General features: G+C 35.7%; 1 protein-coding gene and 1 non-coding gene across 12 annotated transcripts in view; one reads left to right on the top strand and one right to left on the bottom strand.

Annotated features, from left to right (window-relative positions):
• Positions 1-20,998, bottom strand: part of LOC106182023 (uncharacterized) — a 43,304-nt gene that overhangs the window by 2,932 nt on the left and 19,374 nt on the right. For 8 of the 11 annotated variants that reach the window (XM_087005931.1, XM_087005933.1, XM_087005932.1 and 5 more), the window contains 24 exons: positions 20,635-20,751; positions 19,482-19,493; positions 18,952-19,088; positions 16,852-16,984; positions 16,442-16,562; positions 15,918-16,022; positions 14,893-15,142; positions 13,696-14,049; positions 12,989-13,042; positions 11,937-12,065; positions 10,053-10,174; positions 9,590-9,686; positions 9,298-9,421; positions 8,862-8,951; positions 8,239-8,358; positions 7,449-7,499; positions 6,176-6,354; positions 5,840-5,904; positions 5,232-5,330; positions 4,005-4,174; positions 3,627-3,767; positions 3,244-3,291; positions 474-601; positions 73-255 (listed from right to left, as the gene is read on the bottom strand). In XM_087005931.1, coding sequence (XP_086862057.1) covers positions 73-255; positions 474-601; positions 3,244-3,291; positions 3,627-3,767; positions 4,005-4,174; positions 5,232-5,330; positions 5,840-5,904; positions 6,176-6,354; positions 7,449-7,499; positions 8,239-8,358; positions 8,862-8,951; positions 9,298-9,421; positions 9,590-9,686; positions 10,053-10,174; positions 11,937-12,065; positions 12,989-13,042; positions 13,696-14,049; positions 14,893-15,142; positions 15,918-16,022; positions 16,442-16,562; positions 16,852-16,984; positions 18,952-19,088; positions 19,482-19,493; positions 20,635-20,751 — 3,029 coding nt within the window. The remainder of the gene's footprint in view (positions 1-72; positions 256-473; positions 602-3,243; positions 3,292-3,626; positions 3,768-4,004; positions 4,175-5,231; positions 5,331-5,839; positions 5,905-6,175; positions 6,355-7,448; positions 7,500-8,238; positions 8,359-8,861; positions 8,952-9,297; positions 9,422-9,589; positions 9,687-10,052; positions 10,175-11,936; positions 12,066-12,988; positions 13,043-13,695; positions 14,050-14,892; positions 15,143-15,917; positions 16,023-16,441; positions 16,563-16,851; positions 16,985-18,951; positions 19,089-19,481; positions 19,494-20,634; positions 20,752-20,998) is intronic. The other 3 variants (XM_087005936.1, XM_087005937.1, XM_087005938.1) reach the window with 1 other exon arrangement.
• On the top strand, positions 14,476-14,611 carry LOC112042382 (U8 small nucleolar RNA). The gene has a single exon (XR_002886502.1). It is a non-coding gene; the product is annotated as a U8 small nucleolar RNA (small nucleolar RNA).

Raw genomic sequence — 20,998 nt, 5'->3', positions numbered from 1 at the left:
ACTCAAAAAATGAACTGCATTTCACTGGTATTTGCCGTAAGGCCACAATTAATATTTCAGGTTGTATATTACCTTAAGTTTGGTTCCATCCAACTGTAACAGCTGTGTCCCATCAATCGCTTTGGCATTAAACTCTGCTATGTATTGCTCTAGTTCCAAAGCCATGAGCCACGTGCACACCTGGTCCACAGACCACTCACTTACTGGACCCGACTGCCACTGGTTCATCTTACGAGGATTAATGGATGAAAGATCCTACAGGGAAACAATATAACATGTGTAATGGAGAAAATGACACCATATGTTATATATAATATAGTATACCAGTTATCATCAAATGCCTGTCTGAGGAGTAGATATTAAAGGCATTGGTAAAAATGTATCTTAAAAATTACTAAATCTTAATGTTCATGAGAGAGAGAGAGAAAGAGAGAGAGAGAGAGGGAGAGAGAGGGAGGTGTATAAACCCATACCTCTGTAGACTGTAAAGATGGCAACGAGGCAGCAGTGTGAAAAGAGTAGGTCTGGGAGCGACTTTCATCATCCAGCTCTGTCAACATATTGGATGAAGAGTATGGACTAGATTCACTGGTACTGGAGTCTAAAAGAAAATGAAGTTAAAAACACATCAGTCATGCTAAAACACATTTGTGGCAGTTTGAAACTTCAAGCTCAGTCCTTAACAAGTTGACTTGTGGCCTATTTTTAAATGCTCCTCTCTTCTTATCACCTTTGATAAAACATCAATTAACAATGATCACATCTTCTGCTTTCAACTTTAACTTTCTGAAAGGACCTGCATTATCATCTCCAACTCATTCCCTCCATTTACATACATAAAATACACAGTCTGGCAGTGATTTTCCCTCTTCCCTTGGTGTAGAAGGAAAGAGAAGGTGAGGGTTTCTCAAACTGAAGAACTGACTTAACACACATATCTCTGACAGATATGCTGAACACTTAGAAGGTCACACTCAGTTTTTATCTTTCTGATAAACTTAAGTAGATTGTGTGTACAATGTGGCAAACACATGCCGACTTCAAATGAATTTTGTCGAACCTCAAATACATGGATGGGGGGGGGGGGGGGGGGGGACTACTATACATACTTTAAAGGTTTATCTATGTTAAAATAATTTGAAAAATAAGGACTTTCCCAGAATTTAAATAAAACTTTAAAATTAAACAAAATTATAGAAAATAGAAGTAGGTGGTACCAATGTGTTCTGTCATGAAAGCAACTGATTTTGTTTGTCCACCACTCAAAGCTCATGCTAGGTTATTACACATTTGATAAATGCTAAAAATATTTACTTTGACAAGAAAAATTTTTCAATTTCTCAACCATTTGCACAGAACAATCACTAACATTTGGTCACAAAAATAAATAAACAAATAATTCACTGATGATATGTGCAAAAAGCACAAACCACAAGTCGTAGTGCAATATTTTTAGGCAATCAACAAAATCTCACAACGGAGACTGGCTGAGTAAAATACAATTTCATTTTCATATGAAGAAAGTTGTAATCTTAGAGACTACATTTCTGTAATTTGGGTGATGCTTTTTAGAAATTAAAACTCAATGTTTACTTTCCCCTCCCCCATATTTAATTTTTTAGTTATTGTTTTGTCTATTTTTTTATCCAACCACAAAATATATAATAAGTCACATGTCACTGAAAAAGGTGGTGCTTCACCTACACACACTTACACAAATGTGCATACACACAAACACACTTTATAAATCAAACTGTTGATCAATCTTACTTCTTGGAAATCAGCAAAATGTAAAAATATTCATTACTATCATACTGTGATCTTCCTTTCTTTCAGACCCCCCTCTACAAATTAAAACACTTGGGAATTTGTAAACAGGAACAACAGTCTCCATGGCAACACCTCATTGGACAGGCACAGACAGTTGGCATTACAGAGACAATTTGAAGGACTCGGAGGCTGAGTGGATTACCTACTGGAGCAATTACATGTTTAGGTCTTCACTTATGTCAGGTTTCACTGAAACTGATTGAAAACTGCAGGAGATGCTCAGACACAATCGCATTTTGCTCAAGTAATAATTAATTTTGAAAATAATTGTTGCACAACTCTGTTTACTTGTAAAGTTTCACTGGGATAGACTAAAAATTCTACCAGACAAGGAAATGAAATTGTGTTTCAAAACACACATACAAACATTCAAACTCTCTTTCTGCACCCTTACCAGTCTAGAGAGGTGTATAGATATTAGTAACACTGATGGCAAAACACTGACAGCAATCATGCATAACAGCAGCCACTCATCCACATACATGATTCCCATTTACAAGGGTGCAACTGAAGGCAACCAGTAACTCTGAGCAAACTGATTTCGTAAGTTATCTTTATAATAACAAAAGAGGAATCCATCCATTATGTAAGCACCAATCACACTCCACAGTTTGTCGCAGCATCGTGTCAAGAAATGCAGACATAGACATGCAGTTCACTTCCGGAAAGTTAAAAATGCAAAATAGCACACCTAAATTCTATTTAGAGCTTCATATTCCTGTGTAACATGGTATTAAATGCTATTCCCATCCATCAAAAACACCGTACAGATTGTGACGAAACATAATTGCATATGGATATTAACATCCTATGCAAGGAAATACCGCAATCATCTTTGACGAGAAGCGTCTCACGGAATGATCCTAAAATGCTACAACCAGGCATACCATGCTTTAATGAGTTCCTATTCAAAATCCAAGCAGTTTCTCCTAGAAGACTGCAATCTGAGCACCACAAAGGGCAACAAAATGCTGATTATCTCATGCACACACAAACATCACCACACCTGCCCACACAGGGTTTTCACAGTTAACACATGCTCTTCTATGCAAGTCGTATCCATGATATAAATGTATCTAAACCACATCAGTCTCTCATTTCAATCAGCTTTTCATTCCCTGTTGTTTTTTCCATTTTTCTATCTCACCAATATGACAACAAATGAAAATATTTTCTCACTTTCTTGTAACAACATTTGGTCAATCCATTTACCTCTCTTAAAAACTTGACTTTGTTGCCTTTTTTTTCATGCACATTGAGACAGATTAAACCAGAGGAAGCAGGCAACTCATTCCAAACCTGAACCTTGGAGTTCTTTTCATTCAAATTTCACATTTACGAGCATTCTCATCATGCATTGTTAATTTATAACATAAAACCACTGAATTTCACAATAAAATTAATGTTAGCAACCTGTGGATTCACTCCTCTGTCGAAACTGATAGCCAAACATGTAAGACCCTGAAGCAAAAGCATGGATATTAACTTAACTTTGGATGTGATTTGAAATGAGCAAGATGAAATAATACATTGAAGAATATTAAAAACTATCAAGTTTAAAACTGTAGTAAAGACAAGAAGAAACAGGCAAAGGACTTATTGACACTTATTTTCAAAGACATTTTAAATGTAGATTCCCAAAACATAATGGAAGTCAAAATATTGTATTTTTTTCTAGCTTTTTCTCCTTCCCTCCCCCATAAATTTCACATCAGCACGTTCTCTCTCACTATTGTCATTCTGAACCTCCAGAAGACAAATCTTCCTTGTTTGCTGCTGTCAGTCAGACTTCTTACCTTTCTTAGAGTATCCTGTGTCCAGTGGTTTGGTAGAGATGAGGGTGATACCACTGTCCTGACTGTCCAAGGGACGACTGGAAAGAAGTGCTATTCCGCTGTTCTTGCTGGGGCGGGGCGGCCGCGGAGGTAGGGAGTTCACTGTAATCAACGACATTCTTCTGTCACAAAGTCTACTCAACTAATTCACACGTTCAGTCAATCACTTACACACCTACATATAAATCTTACAAAGAAAGAAATAATCACAATTATGAATAAAATATCTTTTCTTACTCACAAAGGATATTGAAACAATGAAAGATTTCACAAAATTTAATAACTCTTCAGGAAATTACTTGCTGCAAGACCCAGACATATCACTTTCATGCCGCCTACCTGCTTCTGGTAAAGTACGAGATGAAACCAAAGTGATTCCTGGAGCACTGTCCTGGTCGTCGATCCTCTGAGGAATTTCTGAGGCTAACCCTTGGAAGAGTGGACGGGAGGGCTCATAGGATGCATGTGACACTTGACTTGACGAGTCAGATTTGTTAGACTGTGTATCTCTGAGGATGGAAAGAGAATTGATTTTTTCTTTTTTTCCCCCCTTAAATCTCATACAAAACTGTCGTGTAGAGGTCAAATTGCAAACCACGATATATTTAGAGTCATAAAAATATAAGTATGATCTAAAACATCCTGTCAACTTGATCACCTTTCAATGCAAGAAGTCCTATTTAGAACTAAAAAGGCCAAGTTAACTTAAGGGTCTTTAATGCTACTTTAGCACTTTTTAAGGATTGTAAGATTACACATCAACAACCTATTTTAACAGCCAAAATGTCATCCCACTTTTACCATCATCAATTATTTGATATATGTTTTTTGCAACAGCTGAGTCCCAAAAGTACTTTTAACAGACTTGGCAAGATGTTTCTGGAAAATAGTTCTTCACCAACACCTATAATTGTATAATCAAAAATTCTATAGGAGAATGTAATTCAGCAGGCAAAACTCCTTACTTTACCTGTCTACTGTTCAACTGGCAAGAAACCAAGTATTAACACACAAAATATTGTCATGCAATCAACAAGAAAAGAATCCTTATTGTTATTAAGATTTCTCAGTTTACAACTAGGAATTATCTAGACAGTTGCTGCACAGGGCGATGCAGTCTAAAATTAAATGAGCACATTACTTAAGGAGCAAATTATATGATTTAATTTGCACATGTTCCAGGCACTGTAAAGTAATCAAGTCAGTTCTTGTAAGAATCATGCAACATATACCATGATAGACATTATAAGGGAGTTGGGAGAATGCGAAAACATATTCATGCATATTTAGGTGTATGCATGTGTATGCGTATAAACATTTGTATGTCCATGAACATGCATGAAAATCAAGGGGAATAAGCTATCTACAGATCAGGACTAATTCAAACTAGAAATCCACCTTTCTGCTTTCTAGGACAACCAGATGGGAGAGAGTAGGGTTGCCCTGCAATCTGACCCTCTGATGCCAAGAGTTTAGGTTGATTTCTAGTGCCAAGTAGTACTGCAGGCCTGTAGATCTATATAAATATATGGCATGTGCCAAGCAGTACTGTGATGGAGATATTACCTAAAGTCTGGGGGAGGTAGAGGAGGAGCCACCTTGGTGTCAGCAGGCTGGGGAGGAGGGGGCTTGCGTTTATGCTTTGCTTTCTTTATTGTGTCCTCGCTGAAATTACATGCAAAAACACATGGCAACAACTGTGCAGGCAAAACATAACAGTTTAGACTGAACACGAAGATGAAGACAAATGACAAACAATATAAAGTCAAGGGAAAAATTATTATGTGCTTTGCCTTTTTTTCTCTCTCAAAAGCTTTTTGAGAAAAACTGAAAAATGGACTTTACCCATTTATATATTAATGATGAAATTTTTTAAAAGCAAACAAGGGAAAAATAGACCTTAAATAGAATTAGAAATTTAAACATATTTAATGAAATTAATGATGGTGTGCTTTCATATGAAAACAAGATGCAAAATGCTTCCTTGCAGTTCACAACCATAACAGTTTGAAGCTCAAAGTCAAGCTCTCTTATCTGTCTGTGACATATCATGAAATATTTGAACATCAAAGTCAAAACAATCAGGCAGAACGTGTAACAAATAATATCTGCCAGATAAAAGCAGCCACAATATCCAATCTTGGTCAGAAAACTGTCTCTAGCATGCTGGTTACCTGTCATGCTGGATCCACCGCTCCACATATGTCTCTGGTGTCTCTTCACCATTTTCTAAAGAAGACTGCAAGAAAGAAAACCACTGTTTACTAATTCACAGACATGATCCTGGGTTGTAAGAAATGAGGAGGAAATGGCTCGGTGTCTTTACAACTATGGGTCTGGGGAGCTGCTTATGGTGGAAAACTGCTAAGAAAAAAACATTAAATTTCTGATTTAAATCTTAAAATAAAAATCACTTAAATTGGGTAACAAGGAAGCAGCATATGGTACAATTATGAAGTTCACTTAGGAAATTGCTCTTTTCAATTCCTTTTTGTCTCTACAACACTAACCTGCGAAGCACCCCGTTTTGAAGGGGGTCTCCTAGAGGCTAGTGCCCCTACATGTATTAAGAGTGCCTTATCTTTGCTGGCTGTGGTGTCTAAGAGTGTGGTCTCTGGTAGTGAGGGGAACACCTCTTCCTCTTGGGGACGTATTGATCCTCTTTGGCTGTCTACATCATCTTCAAAATCTATAAACACAACATATTGATGCTTAATCCTATTGTGGGAGAACTATTATGTAAACTAATTCAATATTGAGATGGAACGTCAACAGCATGTATTTTATTATGTTTCTTAAACCGTATGGTTGTCCACAGACGATTAAATATAACTGGGTATAATTCACCATGTCTTTAAATTGTCTCTATGCATGAATGGAGGTAGATTTGGAACCTTCTATTTGTTCCTCTTTTTGTAATGCTGTGCACATACCAGAGTATATATTTCACAAATTGTGAGGGAAATTTTATCATGATTTATCAAATAAAAAAATAATAATAAAGTGTTATGCTGAAGTTGACCACTGTGCACACAATCACCTCTGAGTAGTGATAACCAGGCATGTTCTAGAAGCTATAAGAGTGAAGCTAAAGCAAACTTCCCTAGTGCCAAATTGCAGTCTCATAAGGTGTTACATGTATTATGAGAGAGAGAGAGAGAGAGAGAGAGAGAGAGAGAGAGAGAGAGAGAGAGAGAGAGAGAGAGAGAGAGAGAGAGAGAGAGAGAGAGAGAGAGAGAGAGAGAGAGAGAGAGAGAGAGAGAGAGTGTCATGGAAATTTAAAGAATGGAAGGTCTTAAGAATGTGAACAAACCAAAACAAGCAGTGGGTTTTTCATTTTTTTGACAAATAAGGGATTTTATGTATAATAACACAAAAAAATCACTCTGATAAAAAGGGGAAAATCAATAAATGATCACATAGTTAAATTTTGCAACTCGAAACACATTTTTCAAAAAGTGAACAAAATTATTATTTTTAGATATCATTTCCTTCTACATCATTTCCTGGAGGACATATTTTTCACATTACTTAAACAGCAGTTCATGTGTTTAAAATAAAAGTAATAAATTATAATATTCATTCAGAAAAATTCAAAACCATCTAATATCCAACATCTTTAGCAAGTATTTAATAGATCCAATATAAGCACTGAAGGCTTTGGGTGAATAAATAACATAAGAAAAAGGTATAACAAGCCACCACACAAGACCACACACAATATGCTGTAGTTTGAGAAATTCACTCAAGGTGTCACTGCAGATGACAGCACATTGAACTCACCCCTAGGTGGCACTGCAGGTGGGGAGAGCAGAGTCCTCTGCTTCCTTTCTCCTACACAACATGCATGGTAAGAGGTAAAACACAGCTGGTTATTTCGAAGTTGTAACTACTATGTACATGTTTATACTGCCCCACTATGTATGTCATATTTTCAAGCAATTATCCACAACACAGTTTACAATTAAGATGTTTACAAGAACTCATTTTTTTGAGGTTTGTGAAAACCTGCAAATTCAATAATGAATGTCCAATACAGTTTTACTTTGAAAAGGGGGTGGTGGAAGAAAAAGACACTGGGCTTATGTAGGGGTTTGTGGAAAATTTTCTAAGAGCATATTGAGGAGAGATCACTTATAATTTCTTTTTTAAAATATATAAATCTTTCAAATGTTATAAAACATTAAGTTTCAAATCACTGAAATATGTCACTTGTTTAGTAACTATGCCAGACTATGTGCTTTTGCACGTGAACTCCTACTTTCTATCTCTACTTCTGTGCAGCCACATGCATGTAAAGAAACAGTATAAAGAAACACAACAGTGCTCTACTATTATCTATGATAATTGTAGAAGTAAAGGAAGCCAAAAGGACTGGCAAAAGAAAGACAAGTCAAAGATAAAGACATAATATGTTAGACATGTTATGAGTTGTGCATCAGTTGTTAATTCAAGGCCTGCACTTTATTACTCAGGACATAGGACTGACTACTGCCCAATTACAGCAGTCATCCTACTGGACCATGCAGCTAACAAAACTATCAACTAGAGATAAAATGAGTGCAGTGAGAACCTGGTAGTGAGGAGGAGGAAGAAAGGCGCAAACACAGACGACTGGTGAACTTTGGCTTCTCCTCTAGTTCTGGATGCGTGAGGACTGGCGCGCATTCCTCAGACTCCTCATCTGATGAGGCTGTAGCCAGGAAAATAGAAAATGCAGAAAGCAGTGAACGAAAGAGCAAGACATCTGTCAGAAGATGCAGTATAGAATTTCTTTTTGGCTTGCAGTGAACACTTGTTTTAATCTATAAGAACCTGCTGAGTTAACCTCTGAATGCAGTGAAAGCTAAGGAACATCACTATGCCAAATAATGCTCAATCTCAAATGTCCCATGAGTGGTCTGTGATGTTTGTGACCACTATTTCCACTGGTGAAATGAGTATGCTCATGCCATTCATCTTAATAATGAAACGTTCAACCCCCCCCCCCCTTCTATATACATGGCATGATTATACTAAGATAATGCACACATAGTCATAACTTTCATCAGGCACGTCTACAAGTAAGTGTGGATTTGAAATAGAACAGCCTCTTATACAGAGTTGACCCTGAACATCAGTATTCACCAATATACACAAAAGTGTGACTACTAAGGAGTAGATGTAAGCATCTTCTGCAGAAAGAATAGCACCTACCTGGACTGAGTGGTTCTGAGAAGGAAATGTCAGACTCTGAGATTTCAGAATTGACCTCCGAGATGTCATCTGCAACCACTGGGTTTATGGCTGTAAATTGTATTAGTCACCAGTTAGTAAGCATTACACACGTTATCATTTTTATATTTATTTGTAATTTGTTAGCCTCCTTAATACATCAATTTATCAAGTTGTAGCAATTTAATTTTTAGATAATTTTATTTATTATCCACACAAAAAAGTGCTCACTAAATAAACAGTGCCTGTGTGAATTCATTCAAAACAACTGACATTTTAGGTGGAAAAAAAAAAAACGACATTGTAAAATGTTATACTGTAAGTTCCCACTAATACTACCATAACACCACTCAATGCTGTTACCAATACTCAGTAAAATTATTAAGTAAAAGGAATAACTTGGGACTAGTGTACTCACGTGCATCTGCTCCCTGGGTCATCTGTATATTGATTTCTCTGAGAGCTATGTTGTCTTTTGGTAGAGAGATGGGCAGACCTGCTGCACGCTGTGTTTCAACCAAGTTGTTTTCCAATTGGAATATCTGAAAATTAAAAAAAAAAATTTAAGACATAAAAACATGTTGTCAAAAAAATTGGACAAAAGTGAAGTTTTTATAACTGTAAGATTTCAAATTTAAACTTGCATCCAGCTCATATCAATTGAATGTCTTTTCTTTTTTTGTAATCAGTAACTTCTGTCATATACTTACTCTATCTTTTAACTTTTTAACAAATAAACTATAGTGTTGTTCTAGTTCCATCTGTTGTTGGATTTTAGCTTCTCTGTCTTGTAATAATTCTCGTTCTCTGTAAGGATAAAAATAAAAGACTTAGAAATTACATAAATACTTTAATTCTTTCACCTTCTTAAATGTTCTTTTATAACATCAGCCAAATCAATTTGATCTTAATGCTTTTTCTTTCTCTTTAATTTTTGAAGGAGCACCCTGCTTTTATGATTTTTTATTATTATTCAGAAAGCAGACTTTCTGTACTTATGACTGACACTTTTTAAAAAAAAATTATCAAAAAACTACTCTGCCTTCTCAATAAAGTAGTATAATAACACAGAGGCAAATCAAAATAGTAGTCCTGGGGAAGAGCATCAATGCAACATGCCCCAAGTTTTATATCCTGAGGACTTCAAGCTAATACACAATCAATTCCAATCACCTCTGCTGATATTCCTTAATGAGTTTTTTGGCCTTGTGATATTTCTTCTCAATTACAGCTGCCTCTGCATCCCCTTTCTTCTCCAGGGCAATACATTGTGCCTGGGAGCCTTCCAGCATATCCTGGTGAGAAATACAGCAAAGTTACAATCAAGCCAATAAAACAAGACTAGGAAATGAGTTCCTTGAAGAAAAACACCATACGTGGCATTTAGATAATAATGGGGGGAAATGAAGTCTCATCTTGCATTTACAAATCATGACTCAAAGTAGGCTATGATGTATATCTAAATGTTTTTCACATAAATGGCACTAATAAACTGATCATGTTTTCATAAATATTGCTGACATAATGGTCCTTGGACCATTTTTTTTTTTAACAAGTCAAAACACATAATGGTATAATAACTGGTTCCTCTGAAGCAGAGGGTCCAAGTTAAGATTTGATTAATTAGTCCTACATCTATGGTTACACTAACAATATACATTAACTGATATAAAGAAGAAATTCTTAAATATTACAAGATCAAACCTGTGGGTATGTTGGTTAATGTTGTCACATAAAGTCCATCAGATTGTGATTGTTATATTTTTTTGCTACCTTAAACGCAGGCACTATTGTTGTAAATTTAACTCCATAATTCAAACATTCAATAAAATATATTTTAATGACTTTAACGAGACTTTTGTACAATTTTGTGATTTAAATATACAAGGTAAAACATCACTGTTTTGCTAAATGCTATGGGTAATTTAATTTGTCTAAAGAAGATTCTACTATGTTCAGGGTACAAAATCTGCTGAGTAGTTATTGTTACACAATGTTGTCAGACCGTATTCTATGAAAGCAGAGATAACTACAATGGACAGACTGACATCACCATACTATCCTCTATACTGCTGGTTATACATTCACAGCAAGGCCACATCAACACTGACAATACAATTGTTTACATCAATTCATACCAAGAAGAAACAGTACTGTTATGCAGAACTAATGTAAGAAAAATTAGGCCAAATAAAGATGTTTAAATTGAAGAACTATAATTATTTTGTCATGTGCCGGTATTAGACTTTAATACATCAACAAATCACACAAAAATAGAAAGTGTTCAAAAAGTAAAACTAAATAACAATTAGAACTTCATCACTAATTTATCATACAGAAACCTTGTATCACATGAAACAAAAAGGTGGTGAAGTTTCTTCATGGTAAATAGTCTTCCTGGACGACAAACAAAAACACACCAAAGTTAACTAGGTCTACATAGCCAGGGTGATTTGCCTTATTGGCAAAACTGGTAGAGGAAGTTAACATGCATGACCTAAACACAGTCTCAAATACAATTTTTCTTTACATTGAAAAATCTGAAATCTGTAAGTCATTTCTTTATTTAGGGTTTCTAATCAGGATTGTCCAGTTCAAATTCAAACCACCACACCCCATGCATCCAGATCAGTTGTAATATCATGCAAAACTCCGCAATACCTGTCAGTCATGCATGTTTTGCTGTCACTTACGAGCATGTATAAGACCACTTTGTGACCCTATTAATATGCAGTTAATTACTATGACAACGGCTTTTTGTCTAATCTAACATTAATCAAATTTTGATCAAACAGATTTTGCCTAATTTTCTAGCACCTTTCTTCAACTAAAAAAAAATGATATCTGGTCAGTTGAAAATCTTTTTTCTTTCTTTCTTCTTTTATTTTTCCAAATGATTCGGTATTTTAATTATTTCAAGCCGTTGTCAAAAGTTAAACCTATGTCACATAATGGTTTCATGCCCCACTTCTACTGGCTATACAGACCTGATTCAGTAGCAGCATCTAAAACAAAGAACACTCAAATACAGAAAACACAGTCTTACAGCAGACTTACTTGATACCCAACTATTTCCCGCTGCTTAAGTTGTATTACCCTGTCCATTTCCCGCAACCTAGCCGCCAATTCCTCACTCTGCTTTTCATAATGAGTCTTTTGAGCATCCAAGTTTTCAAGCAGAATCATCTAGTTAGTAAGAGGACATGGCAATACTGAGTCATGAGGAGTTATCAACCACCAGCTTAACTACTACTAAGGCTAGTTTTTAAATCAACAAGATGTCCACTAAAAACTTAACCAAAACCATTATCAAATATCAAAATATATTATAATAAGAGAAATAAAGTGAACAGAGTATAAATAGGCAAAGAATAACCACTACTCCAGCTATCTCAGAAATAATAACCTTACAATGCATGTAAACACAAGACCTTTGCATGTATATCAAGTATTATCAGACATGTAGGCAAGACATTTCTTATCACTGCAGGAGTTTATAATAATGATATGTATAACTTTTATAAATGCACATGCTTTTTGGTTAATTCTTTATGACATAATGAGAGGAAAAAAGTTAAATACATAAAATTGCTGCTTCAAATTCAATGTTTTGTGGACAGGTGTTTTATCAATATCTCAGTATGTCATGTTGGAGAAAGTGAGCAGGAGACATTTTTAAATAAAATTAAATTAAATTAAAAAATATAAAAAATAAGATGTGCAAATCTTGCTAATAATATAAATAAAACTAAAATATTTTTTCTTTTAAATTCCACAAGACAAGATTAAGCTTGAAAAGATATGATAAAAGAAACAAATTTGCAAAACAATCTGCTTGCAAAATCATACTTTCACAAAAGAAACAAGTTTTAAACATTCCATTCCTTTCATTTTTCTAATGAAGCAGCCCCGCAGAGTTTTCAAGCCTCATTTTGCAGTATCCCCTCCGTCCCATTCTCTAAGAACAATATGCTAGTGTTTTATTCCTACTCCATCCCATTCTCAGCTTCAGTACAGCAGCTTCCCATGGCTCTAGTTTAGTCCCCATGCATGCTGCATACACCAAGCTTTAATTCACCAACATGTTAAACATCATTATCATTATTTACCTTGGCTTTTAGTTTGGCAAGTTCGGCCTCTGCTACAGCATTCTTGTACTGAGCCTGCAACAGACGCATGGACAGCACACAGGTTAGTACACACACATAGAGCAACAAACAGCCAGGAACAGGGACAGTGGCCACATGATGTGGGAAGACCTCAGGGGGTGGGGGGGATAATTTAAACCAAAAAGCACCTTTTTTAAAATAATCTCTATCCAAAACTCACTTCATTTTTGTAAATGCCTTTAGTTTTATTCCATACCAAATAAGTGCTTTTTTTTTTTTTTTTTTTTTTTGAAATCATATCCTAAAAGGTAAAGGGCATACATCTGAATTTTGATTAAGGCTACTTCAGGCAAGACTCACTGTCGCCTTTTCCTGGAACCGAATTCTCTGCACCAATTACCTGTTATTGCGTAAGCACTGTTACCAAACTAATTGATAAAAATATGCAAGTTATTATTTCTATGTCACATATACTGTGGAAGTAGCTCATTTTCCCAGGGCGCTAAATGGCAAATAGATCTTTGTTATTAATAATATTTGTTTTTTTCCCTTACCCTGGCATAAATAACTAAATCTCATAATTTAGATAAAATGATTTTTAAAAATAAATAATACTAAATACCATAAATATCACTGAAAGGCTATTGAGCATGCATTCTTCTTAGAAAAAAAATATACAGAGAGAGAGTATAAGACCTAGGACATACTTCTTTGAGTCTGGCAAATAAGATCTGTGGATCCATTTCGGGCGAGACATCCTCACTGCTGCTCCCCGGGAGATCTAACACTTCTATATGTGACCTGTCCTCTACCTCTGGTTCTTCTATCCTTTCCTCTTCTTCCACTTGTATTACCTGGGGTTCAGGTGTGGGCTCGGTCTCCATGGGAGGAGAAGGAGGGGGTGGCGGGGGTTCTTTGGGCTGAGGAGGGGTTGGAGGAGGCTCTTTGGGAGGAGGAGGAGGAAGGGGAGGAGCTTCTTTAGGAGGGGGAGGGGGAGGAGGAGGAGGCTGCTCTGGTTCCTCTGGTTCTGAGACTTCTCTCATTTCCTCTTCGTGTGAAGACTGGCAATAAAAAAACAGCAAATCATGACATTTTTTAAAAATTATTGATGATTATATATAATCTGGTTATGAATGGTAGTCCGTTTCAGCTTGTGGTCTTATCATAAACCACAAAGTGGCAACCAGCAAGCATGGCTGTGAATGCTATTGTGTTAATCTCACCTAACACAATCACCATACAAAGCTATACATCTTCAATGGAATAAGTTACAAAATATTTCCAAAATCAGGAAGGTTAATTTTTATATATAAAATTATCAATATTATGGATTAATGTCATTGTATTCATGTTACAAATTTCAACGTAAAACCATCTTGCATATAATTTAGGAAGGTCTTGTAATAATTCAACATCTAAATAATGTTGCCCACTAGGCAGCATGTCTTACAAATTATAAGAACAATGTACACTATCATAGCAAACTGTCATCAGGTAGAGTTAATTCTTACCTGTGGACCAATTAGGTCCTCAGACTGAATGATGAGAATGAGTGATGATTCTTATGAATTATACTCAGCAGGCACATTGGGACATGCAACACCCAATGTGCCTAGATCTGACTCATCTATCTGGTGACCAGTTTAAATCGACCCACAACATTCATCTGATGTTATAATTAGCATGAGCTTTACCACCTACACAGCCTAGTTTGAGAGTGATAATAAGACCCCTCATCAGTTGGCATACTTTAAATAGATTTATTTTGAAGCAAGACATTTATTCTCATCATTATCATCTTTATTTAATTTACTATTTAATATAGTATGATTATTATAATTTTGGTTTAAAAAAATAATAAAAACCAGTGATCCAGTTTTATTATAAACATTGCTGGTACTCACAGGATAATCTCTCATTTCATGGTCCTCGGTGCCTTCCATCTCATCCTCCTCCAGTTGCTGTGCCTCCCTAAGCTGGACTTGAAGTAACTCCAGTCTCTCCTGCTCCTCACTCAGCTCTTGTTGCATTTGCATCAGCCGCTCCTGCTCTCGCTTGCGCATCTCCTCGCGCTGGCGGTCCTGAGCCAACGACTGCTGGATTAGCTTGGCCACCTCGCTTTGTCCTGGATTCTTCTCTCGACCAATCATGAACCTGCAGTAAGATATGGTTGATGTTGGTAAACATAGTAAGATCTTTACACAGTCAACCTAAATAATAAAGGGTTAAAAAAAAAAAATAAAATATTCCCCTCCCCCATACTCATACACACACACACTTCTTCTGGTTCCATTATAGTAAGTCATTCTATTAATATGAATATAACAACCTGAGCGTGTTGTCATTTAGTCTGAGAACAGCTTGTCCAAACCTTCACCTTAGTCTTCAGTCTAGACAAACCAGTTTTTTTTATGACCTTAAGTTTAAATAAGTTTTTATCCACAGGGCTAATCTTTTCAACAAATGTTAAACAGTAGTTTGCCTAGAACCATGCTGCTGTAAGTACACATGGTCTGACTCCACACACTGCTAGGGGGGCAGTTTAAACATCAAAAACTATTTAAAAGGTAGCACGAGGCAAAACTTTTTTTAAGTAGCTCTAGGAATATAAACCAAGTATTGGGGAAAGGGGGCATTTACACACATAAAAAAGGGCAAATACAAAAGTTTTCAATTGTAAAGTTACTAATTCTTTTGTGTGTGTGTGTTTTTTTTTTTTTTTGTATAAGCAACAGTCTGGGATCAATATCTTACACCCACTCTAAATTGTTTGAACCTTTATCAGTGATAGCTGATGCATTTCTTACTTAAAGGGGGTGGGTGGTGGGGAGGGGGTGCCCCATGCTACCCTTACCCTGGCTATTTACCAAATAAATTTTATACACCCATATTGAATTCGACCCATTTTTCGTAATTTTTCTGCCCTTACCTTACTACACCACTGGTATTCCTGAGGACTGAGGCAGCATAGGCCTGGGTTACTCCAACCAAACTCTTCCCATCCACTTCAATAATCTGATCATTAACCTGGATCCTGCAGCAAACAGCACTCCACTTTAGAACAAGTGACACACTGATAATATACTCTAAATGAATCTGATAACAGAGATTAGAGGTATTTGTTTTGATTGTTCAATGGTAATCTGTACTTTTGTTCTCTAGTGCCCTTTGATTTATCATCTCTGTAATGTGAGAGTATCTTCCAAATTGTCACATTGTCAGGATTCCTTGACCGCCACTTATACAGTTCTCTTCACTGATATACAAAAATATGGGATGTGGAATGAAAATATAGTGTTCATCAATCATTTCATAATCATGAGGCATTTAGCGTGCTCTTCCTTCCACCTCTCCTTTTTCAAAATATCCCTATATTTTATACAGTGTGTAACCAATTTGAATTAAGAACCAAAAGAAACTAGCACATGCTAAACTACCACATAAACTCCATACCTTTCATCTTTCTGTGCAGCTCCTCCTTCAGTCAAAGTCTTGACAAATATGCCTAATTTTTCTAACCCTGCATCTGCTCCAACGCCCATTCCGATTATGCTTAGCCCTAACCCTTCTGGACCTGAATGAAAGATAATCACAGGAATGAATCACAAAAGAAAAAAAAAAGAAAAAAAAAAGAATTTCCACTTACAAATTCATGTATCTGAAGTTATCTATCAATCATGAGAACTCAGAAGATACCTTCACAAATTTAATAATTTCATTTACCAAGTCAGAACTAAAACTGATTAAAGACGCTTTACAGGTATTGTGTCAATGCGCCAAAATCTAATTTCTCGTATTCAGTGATCAGACAGGAAGTAATACTGAATTGTTAGGGATCATATTCAACAGAAGACTTCAGTTACCTTTAACAAGTTCCACAGGGAAGACATCCATACGCTCCACCCTCTTCTCCAACTCATACTCCGCAGACGCCGCCACTGGGTCGATGTCTTCATTGCGCCGATCATACTCATTCACTCCATATGTGGAAAAAACCTGGAATATAAAATAATCCCACTTACTATGCTGGTTTGCATATAGGCATTATATTGGCATACTACTAGTGTATAGTATATAGGTAAAAAATATATCCTTGCAGTATATCAATTACTACAACAACAATAACAAAAAGACTTAAATTGAAAGGAAACATATTGAAGGAAAAATATATCAAGTAATTATCCCAAATAAAAGCACATTCAGATCCACGGATGTGTGGAAGTGGGAAAACCATCGAGGAATTAAGCGACTTGCTTTTAAGTGGGATCGGCCATATTTAGTCAGCAGATCAAATAGTCGCAGATCATCTGTTCTGAAAGCGCCCAAGGAGATATATCAACGCCTTAAGGACACTTTGTCACACACACTGCATATTCATCTATCATTTTCCTTGTCAAAAATTTATATAAAAATGTTTACTATTTTTTTTTTCTCATATGATGTCACAATAAAAGAAAATACAAACCAAGAACAAATGCTCCACAGTATCAAGTTAATTTAGGCCATATATTCAGGCATCCATTCAAAAATAAAACCAATAATTATCAACACCCACATATAAATTCTGATAGCAAAAGCATTCAGGGCTGTTGTGACTCATTACAATCAACTGCCAAAGGTTCATAAAACACTTACATGAGTCATGGTTTTAACTCTCCATGTAATTAAAGCAATGTTTACAAGTACAATTAAAATTAGAGCACTAAAATATTATGGATTTATGTCAGACATTTTACTGAAATATATAAACAGTAATCAAAATATTTATAAGACAGACAGATATAAACCAATTTTGATATAACATATAACATTTCTATGTATTGGAAGAAAAATGGAAGTCAATGTGACAGATTGCAAAGTGCATTTACTTTTCTGGAGATCTCAGCTTAGCTTATGATTCATTCTAAAACTGCCAACGTGAATTACAAAGTGCCATCACCATAAACAATTGCCTTTATAAAACACTTAATTCAAGAGTAAACAACCACAATGTGGTTTTCCATCTATCATCCTTCAGACAGGGGATGGTAAAAATGTATTAAAACAATAACATAACATTGAATCTCAATGTGGAGAGAAGGAGAAAGAGAGAGAGATGTTGTAATGTACCTCTTAACATATAAAACACTTACAAAAATCACAATTATATATTTTTAAGAAATTCACATCGTCATACAGTACATACCCTTCTGCATAATAAATAGTGAAAAAACTTTGTCACCACTGACATTACAACAGCATTTTAAAATCCTTAATCCTCACATCAATTAGCAACAAATCCGGTCATTTTTCAAGCGTTGTCTTCTATGTATTTTATGATGTTCTAGTAGTTTGCTAGCTGCCATATTGTGACCACCACCTATGATTCCACAGCCTGGCCCAGCATATGGCTACACTGCTATTATGCGAGGTCAGATTAATGGCCTTCAGAGGTAACAGTTGGGAGTTTTCAAGTTACAGAAATATTATACATGCAACCAGTTGTTGTTCCGAGTTGCCATATTTGGAGAAAAAGATGTCAAATATATATAGCAACTGGAGTTTGTTGGCCATTTTTTTTTCTTTTGAAGGTGAGTTTCATTAAGCTAAAAGTGTCTTTAAATGGTTAAAGTTTAAAAAAATTCTATTACCACTTGAGTCACTTTGTAGTGCTGAGTATGTTGATATGTTGTAAAAAAAATGTTTATATCATAATCAGCCAGTTATTAAGTCATAGCCAGAGCCATCAACATACTCACAACTTGTACTTTACTTTTTCATCACAGAAATTACTGTCATTGTAAGACTCAATCAAGCACTCCATTGCAGTAGGTGTGACTACACAACGCAATCTTAGACCCATTTCACTTGAAGAGGTAGTTGTCTATATTACGAGCTCAACTGATCCCAAGATGTAATTATGTTAAAAGGGAGGGGGACTCTCTTTTGTAAGCCCCAGTTATACCAAACACAGAGAAACCTACCCTGATTGGAGCAGAACTGAACTTGACTCTTGAAGGAGGCTTTGCATTAGGATAGAAGTGGTCATCATGATCGTGGTCAGGCAGGCCTTCAATTTCATATGGTTTGTCCTCCTCATCTTCTGCATAGGAACCTTCCTCTACAATACAAAGGAAAGAAAATGAATTGAATATTCTGGCATGTCAAGATTCCACATAATTTAACAACGGTTAGCTACTGCAATTAAGACATTTACTTGGAACTGAAATTGGAAATGATACTCATTTCTTTATATCAGGACACATGCTTTGATTCATTCACATTGAAAAAGATTCTTTTTTAATGATGCTTCAAACACTAAACCATATAAAAAATACAAAAATGCACTTAAATATAATGACTTCAATTGTTAAAATCAAGAAAACAAACAAAAATATATTCCTGTCAGATGTCTTGTCCCTTGTAATAGCATCCTGTGTCAGGAAGACACAGAATGATAACAAAACTGGCACATCTAGGAAGTAAAATTGTACAAGACCAGGGTCTTACTTACCTCCATAATAAACTGCTCAAATGAAGCGTCAAAGGGGAAAAAAGTCAAAGGAGAAAAATAAGTTTAAGGAATGATTTATAAGGATAAGGTGAAAATGCAGATGCTATTGCAGTGTTAAAAACATGAAGCTTGTCAACTTGTAAAAGCATAGCTTAAAGTAATTATTTCAGTTAAGTAATCAGTATATAAATATCAACCTGCTTAGGTATGCCTAGTACAGAAGCAAGTGTCTATAAGCGTCTAGTGTAACATGGGATGCATTTGGTCAAACAATTTGATGGAAGCTTTGACAAGAATCACATGCTTTCGTATGTGTTCTTATATGGCTCATAAAGTATATATAAAAAATTTACCACACTGCGAAAGAAAATGTCGAAGATCTAAAAATATCAATACATAATGATTAAGTCCATGCACTAACTGAAGTTAAATGTCCCTTATATGAGGATCTACTTTTGAAACTTTGTTATACATATAACTAAACCACAACACTTTACACCTTGCTTAACCAGACGCAGTGTAATAATCCTAGCCCTTAGTATGAGATTAGTACCCCACTTATAACATCAGTTATCAATAAAAACTAAAAATAACCAATATCAGTTATGAAGACGAATATGTTTCAGCTTAACTCCAATAATCCCTGATTGAACTAAAAGTACTGAATCCCATGAGACAGTGGATGATAAAAGAAACCATAACCTAACATAGTACAACAGCAAAGTGGTCTGCTGATGACATTCCACCATTGGACACATCTTTACAAACACACCTACACCATGAAAAGAAAGTGAAACGACGACAATTAACTAAACAAAGGAACCCACCACAACTTTGAAACTTGCTTCCAATCAACTAATTTTGATTGAATTTTATTAATTCTATGGATGCAAATTCATGAGATGATAAGATAATCCCAAAGTAGAAAATCGCAGTTGTGGTGAATTGTTGAAAAGAACAAGATAAAGAGACCTGAAAGAGTGAATTGAGTGAATTAGTAATGTAAACAAAAGATCATAAGAAATCACCAAGTTTGAAATCACTGAACAGAAGCTACTACACATTCACCAGCCGTCCCCTATAGTTGATTAGACCCACAGATTGGTTTGTGAAATATCAAATTGACAGAGATGGAAGTAGTGAGTGTGGCTACCTGAATGGCTGGCCGAGGAAGCATGTTCGTTCTCCTGGTCTGAGAGACCCTCATCAGAAAATGCTTCAAAGTACTCCTTAAGAGTGGAGCTCACTTTGTCAAAGTAGTCGCTATCAACTGGAATGAGATGGAACATCATAACTTAAACATTGAACTTGTCTCTGTGGCTGAAAAAAATACACATGTAGCAAGCTGAAGGTAAATGGTTGAATCAATCTGATAATGCATTTAAAGGAAAGGACTGGTACAGTGGGAGTTTGGACTATATATATATAGGGGGAATATTTCATTTTTCTTTTTTTTTTTTTTTTTTTTAATTTTACACTGACATTTGGAACAACATCTGAATCCTATTTCCAACCCC

The sequence above is a fragment of the Lingula anatina genome, chromosome 2 (genome assembly GCF_051362555.1).
Source record: "Lingula anatina isolate TDL-2025a chromosome 2, LinAna3.0, whole genome shotgun sequence".
NCBI classification, from domain to species: domain Eukaryota; kingdom Metazoa; phylum Brachiopoda; class Lingulata; order Lingulida; family Lingulidae; genus Lingula; species Lingula anatina.
Note: the sequence above shows the minus strand (reverse complement) of the source record. Positions and strands in the feature narration are given on the sequence as shown.